General features: G+C 36.4%; 1 protein-coding gene across 1 annotated transcript; it reads right to left on the bottom strand.

Moving 5' to 3' along the window:
* Positions 1 to 5,038: 5,038 nt before the first annotated feature.
* LOC124959133 (olfactory receptor 8J1-like) lies at positions 5,039 to 5,992 on the bottom strand. The gene has a single exon (XM_047517766.1). It carries the CDS (start codon positions 5,990 to 5,992, stop codon positions 5,039 to 5,041), a length of 954 nt encoding a protein of 317 aa, XP_047373722.1.
* Positions 5,993 to 6,531: the final 539 nt, after the last annotated feature.

Here is a 6,531-nt window from a genome sequence, read left to right as displayed (position 1 = left end):
GCACCTGTTTTCTTTCCTCTACTCTATTTCTTTTTCTTCTATTATTTTGTAGTGTTTTTAAATTAGTATCTTGTTTTGATTTGCATTTCCCTAATTGCTAGAGATGTTGAACATTTTTTCATATACTTGTTGGTCATTTGTATTTCTTCTTTTGAGAAGTGTCTGTTTAATTCTTTGGCCCATTTATCAATTGGGTTTTTCTATTTGTTGTTAATGTTTTGAGTTCTTTATATATTCTGGAAATTAATGGGATTTCTGAGAAGTAGGTAACACAGACCTCCCATTCTGTAAGCTCTCTTTGATCATGTCATTGTTTCCTTTGCTGTGCAGAACCTTTTAATCTGATATTGTCCCAATCATTGATTCTTGGTTTTATTTTTTACACTGAATAGGTCTTGTTAATGAAATTGCTGCCAATGAAAATATGTTGGAGTGTTGAGCATAATTTTCCTCTAGCAGTTGCAGAGTTTCTGGTCTAATTTCTTGGTCTTTGATCCACTTTGAGCTGACTTTTGTGCATGGCGAGAGATAGAAATCTAGTTTCATTCTTCTACATATAGATATGTATATGTATATGTATACAGTTTCCCCCATCATTTGTTTAAGTCTTTCTTTTCTCCAACATATGTTTCTGGCAGTTTTGTCAATTATCAGATGACTGTGTCTGAGCAGGCTTGTCTCTGTGTCTTCTACTTGATTCCATGGGTCTTTATGTCTGCTTTGGTGCCAATACCATGATGTACTATATCTCTATAGAATAATTTGATGTCTAGTGTGGTGATATTTCCAGTATAACTCTTCTTGATTGGGATTGTTCTGACTATTCTAAGTCTCTTATTCTTCCAAATATATTTTAGATTTTTTTTTCAGTTCTCTGAAGACTTTTATTGGTATTTTGATGGGAATTGCATTGAATCTATGTATTACTTTTGGAAGTATGACCATTTTTTATCTCTTTTATTTGTTCTTTTTAGGTATACATGACAGTAGAGTGTATCTTGACATATTATACGTACATGGAGTACACCTAATTCTAGTTAGGATCCCATTCTTGTGGTTAAACATGATGTGAAGTTACACTGGTGGTAAATTCAAATATGAACAAAGGAAAGTTAGGTTCAAAGTATGACCATTTTGACAGTACTAGTTATGTCTATACAAGAACATGGCAGTCTCCATCTTCTAAGGTCTACTTCAATTTCTATTTTCATATTTTATTTCTTCTATTTGTATTGTACTTTCTCACTTTCTTTTTCAGATTTTTGTCAATATGAATTTTAATCTCAAAAGTATCATATATGTGGATTCATGCAATATTTACCTTTTGTGTCTTATTTCAAGTTAGCCTGATATTTTCATGGCTCATCTATATTGACTTCTGTTGATGGACATTTGGTTTTTTTCCACCTTTGGCTATTTCAAATATTGCTGCTAAGAAAATCAGTTACTAAATCAGGTTTTAATTAATTTGGCATTTATTGGAAGTGGAATAACTACATCATATAGTATTTCCATATTTAGTTATTTGATGATCCATCACACATATTTCCATAGAGGCTTCAATATTTTATATTCACATGAATAATTCAAGGGACTGATTTCTTCACATCCTTACCAACATTTGTTATTTTCCATTTTTCTTTCCTTCCTCCATTTTTCTTTTTTTTCCTATTGTTGTGATGTCATATCCAAGAAATCATTAATACATACTAAGAAATTTTTCTTCTAAGATTTTTTTCTACATTTTCAGTTTTTGGCACCCAATGTGGGGCATCTGGTAAACTCCCCATTTATTATTAATTTCTTTCCTTTTCGAGACAGCTAGGATCCTGCCTGGGGTGCCACAGACCCCTTGGTAGAGAAGGCCGAGAAAGGATAGGCAGGGATAGACAGAACAGCTACCATGGGAGGTAGTGAAAGCAAAGAAAGAGCATTATTTATTGATATTGCTAAGCACTTATTAACTAAAAGAGGAACGCATGTAAGAACAGCTCAATTAAAAAGATTTTTTCATTTTGTGCAAGAATGTGCCCCTTGGTTTCCTGAACAAGGTACTTTAGATATTAAAGCCTGGAAAAAGGTAGGTGATGCGATGCATGCACATCATAGATTATATGGCAATGAAAGAGTCCCCATGGATGCTTTTGCATTTTGGAATCTTTTTAGGGACTGTTTAGACCCTAGACATGAAAGTGAGCAGTTAAGTAAAAGGATAAGATCACCAGACGAAATGTCAGAAAAGGAGCCTTTGCTGACAGCCTCGGTTAAAAAATATACAGAGGAAACTCAGAGTGAAAGTGAAAGTGAATCAGCCGATGATGAAGACGGCAAAAGGGAGAAAGGTCTACCTGATCAGCTCTCCCCGTCTGATGAGAAGGACTTGGAAGAAGCCGCTTTCAGATATCATAGTGAGGAAACACCTTTGGTGGCTCCTGTTGTGCTGGCCCTTCCTAAACCCCCAGATAAAATAAAAAGGAAAGTCCAAAAGGTAGGATTTCTAGGTGCTGTTCGTGAGGCACAAAAACAGGGAGATGTTAGTATTTGTTGCCCCATAGTATGGGCTATAGATGAGGGAGGAGAGCCTCATTGGGAGCCTCTCTCTTTTAAAATATTAAAAGAACTAAAAACAGTTGTAAAAGATTTAGGACCTACTTCCCCTTATGCTCTGCAACTAGTGGAGAATGTGAGCTCACAGTGGCTGACGCCTTTTGATTGGCAACAAACTGCAAAGTCGTGTTTAACACCAGGGCAATATTTACTTTGGAAAACAGAATATGAAGAATTAGCAAAAGATCCTGTACAATTACAGATGGACAGAAGAAGAAATAGAATAACCTTAGGACAGTTAACAGGAACAGGGGATTGACTTACTTCTGCAGAACAAATTAAACTTCCTAGAAAGGTTTTAGAGGAAATTTCTAAATTTGCTCAGTTGGCATGGAGGCGATTACCTTCTGCTGATGCTCCTACAACCTTTCTTAGTAATATTAAACAAGGTAGCATGGAACCCTATGAAGATTTCTTAGCAAAATTAGAGGAAAATATTTCTAAAATCATTACTAATTCAGAAGCGGCTGAAATATTACTGAAGCAATTGGCTTTTGAAAATGCTAATCCTACTTGCCAGGCTCTATTAAGACCAATTAGAAGAACTGGCTCTCTTTCAGACTATATTAAAACCTGTATGGACAGTAGCCCAGCTCATATTCAAGGAATGGCTATGGCTGCTGCCTTACAAGGAAAAACTTATTCACAATATCTTAAAGGTATTAATCAAAATGTTAATGCTTCTAGGCCTGCCGGTTGTTCTGGCAAGCCTCAAGGTAATTGTTTTTCTTGTGGACAACTTGGGCATTTTGCTAAGGATTGTCCTAATCTTAAGAATCCAATTGTGCCAGCTCCAGTGACCCCTCAGAATACTGCTGGGGGAACTGGAGCTCCTCCTAAAACAATTTGTCCTAAATGTCAAAAAGGATTTCATTGGGCTTGTGAATGTAGATCCAGATTTCATAAAGATGGTCATTTGCTTAATGGACTAGGACAAGGAGGTTCAAACATGCCTCCTATAAAACAGTCAAGGCAAAATTATCCAGGATTTCAAGCCAATGAATCTTATCCAAAAAACAGGATGAGGGGCCTTCCCCAGGCCCCTCTAAACAATTGGGGATCCCCCAATCCATTTGTAGGACAACAATTAATGACCTGGCCAGAGGAAACCCAGGAAGTGCAGGATTAGATCTGCCTTCCTCTCAGCATTTAATTATTACTCCAGAATCAGAGGTTACTTTAATCCCAACAGGCATATTTGGCCCTTTGCCTGAGGGACATATGGGTCTAATAATAGGAAGAAGTTCTATAGCAAAAGCAGGGATCCAGGTAATACCTGGTGTAGTAGATTCAGATTATTTAGGAGAAATAAAAATTATGGTCTATCCCCCATATAAGACAATACAGATTTTTCCTCAACAGAGAATTGCTCAGTTATTGTTAATACCCTATCTTAAACTTCCAAATCAAGTACTAGCCCCAGAAAGGAAAGGGGGTTTTGGATCAACTAATACTATGGCCTGGGTACAAAAAATTTCAGAACAAAGACATATAAAAGCTATAGAAATAAATGGCAAAAGATTTAAGGTTACCCCCATGAATTTAAATTTGTCAAGTAGACGTAGGTGTAAACTAACTGAGCAAGAACTTCCAGAACACAAGACATTTTTACAAAGCACAATGTAATATTTTCTGTAACAGTATAAGTAACTTTCACAAAGACAGTCAATTAATTGCCTAAGAACATTACAAAACAGTAAATTTATTTTGCACGCAAGATACTTACTTTAAGATACTTACATGATATTTAGTGTAAGGATAAACATATTTACAGATTTGACTATCTTTCAAATCAATTCCAGCATATTAAAAGTGCTACATTGTGTCTTTAATTCAAAAATTGTAACATTAAATAGTGCAGATTAAATAATTTCAATCTTAATATGCTTATCATTCAGAATGTGAGGTCAAGTGGTGATAATCATGTATTGATTCAAACACTATTAAGACAGGGATAATTTTCTTTTAAATAAAATTGTGAGATCAGCTTTGTAAACATATTTGTATCCAGGATTTTACTCATCTGTAATGAACAGAATTTCAAGATATGATGATCTTCTACACTAAACTGTACCTGGGGAGAAACATAAAGGAAAGCTGAAGAATAAAAAAGATTGATTTTACTTCTCTAGTCCATTATACATTTTCTCCATTCAAGTTTATTTAATTCTTTAACTGATAGCTTTCCTTACTCCTGAAAACATTGCTTCCAAAGTAGCTACCTGTCAAACCCACAGGGAAAAATTGATAAATAGCATCTTTGTTCTTTTATTACCCTTAGAACCCAAAAATGTTTTTTTTTTAATTTGTAATTTCACAGGAATCCAAGAATGCCATGGAGGCACTAGATCAGTTATATAACTATACTGTTTTTAATCTTTATTTTGTACAAGCACATAATCATAAACATCTCTTCATTTACCTGAAGACTTTAAAACTGCATTGTTTTATGGGAACAGCATAGATTCCCCATGAACTTCCTTAAGGCAGCCTTCACATCCTTGTTCCTCAGGCTGTAGATCATGGGGTTCAGCATGGGGATGAGCAGGGTGTAAAACACGGATGCCATTTTATCAGTATCAAGGGAATGGCAGGATCGAGGCTGCAAATACATGAACAGCAGAGTCCCATAGAAAACTGTGACTGCCATCATGTGTGAAGCACAGGTGGAAAAGGCTTTTTTCCTTCCCTCTGATGAACGCATCCTTAGAATAGACAAAACAATGTTGAAATAAGATACGAGAACTATAGTCATAGAAAACAAGATATTCATAGTGGCTGATATAAAGACCACAGTTTCTGGAATGTAAGTATCAGAGCAGGACAGTGCCAACAGAGGGACATTATCACAGTAAAAATGATTGATGACATTGGAAGCACAGTAAGACACAGAGAACACACAAGATGAAACCACAACAGCTGTGGAAAAGCTATACAGATAGGTGAGGAACACCAGTAGAAGGCAGATCCTCCAAGAGACCACCGCCAGGTAGAGCAGGGGCTTGCAAATGGCCACATAGCGGTCATAGGCTATCACCGCCAGCATGAAAACCTCAGCTACGATGAAAACTAGGAATGCTCCCATTTGGGTGGCACATTCATAGTATGAAGTGGTTTTATTACTTACTAAGAAGTTGACCAGCATTTTAGGAGCAATGACGGTCGAGTTGCTAAAATTTATAATGGCCAGATGTCGGAGGAAAAAGTATATGTGGGTCTGAAACCGGGAGTCAACACTGGTGAGGGTGATGATGCCCAGGTTCCCTATCACGGTCAGCCCATAGATGAGCAAGAAGACCAGGAAGAGAGGAATTTGCAGCTCTGGAAGATCTGAGAATCCTATGAAAACAAACTCTGTGACTTGGGTGGCATTTTCAGGAGCCATGAGTTTGAGGGAAATTCTTCTGTTTGTGGAAGTAAAGAAGAAATAGTTATGAATTTAAGAAATTATTCTATGGGACTGTCGCTATATGGGCAAGGCCAATTCCTTGGTTGAGATTTCCTAAATTGTGCATTAATCTTGCTCAGTCATTAAACTCAAAATTCCAGATCTATTATGTAAAATTTGCAATCATTTGGAGAGAGAAAGTATGGTAGATTACAAGGTGCTCCAGCATCATGGAACAGTTTGAGGGTTTCCTTCCTTGCAATCTAATGGAATTCTTCTGTCTTTAGTATAAAAACATTGAAAGCCATGATTCATAACTTATGCTGTTTTCCATGAACTTGATGGAGACCTTAGGAATTGTAAGGACCAAATAAACCAATATTCCTTTGTAACCCCTTGATGTGAGACTTCGTGTGTGTGTGTGTGTGTGTGTATTTCTCTAGAATAGTTGGCTCTAGGCCCTATCCTTCCCCATTTTCTGTTTTCTATTTTTTTTATTATTTGTTTTAGCTGAACTTAACTTGTGTTTTCAACCA

The sequence above is a fragment of the Sciurus carolinensis genome, chromosome 11 (assembly GCF_902686445.1).
Source record: "Sciurus carolinensis chromosome 11, mSciCar1.2, whole genome shotgun sequence".
Lineage (NCBI taxonomy): Eukaryota > Metazoa > Chordata > Mammalia > Rodentia > Sciuridae > Sciurus > Sciurus carolinensis.
The sequence above is the reverse complement of the archived record's forward strand: the minus strand, read 5'-3'. Positions and strand labels throughout refer to the sequence as shown.

What these genes read in the sequence shown, in the direction of transcription:
- LOC124959133 (XM_047517766.1), bottom strand. Translation starts at nt 5,992, where the DNA reads ATGGCTCCTGAAAATGCCACCCAAGTCACAGAGTTTGTTTTCATAGGA.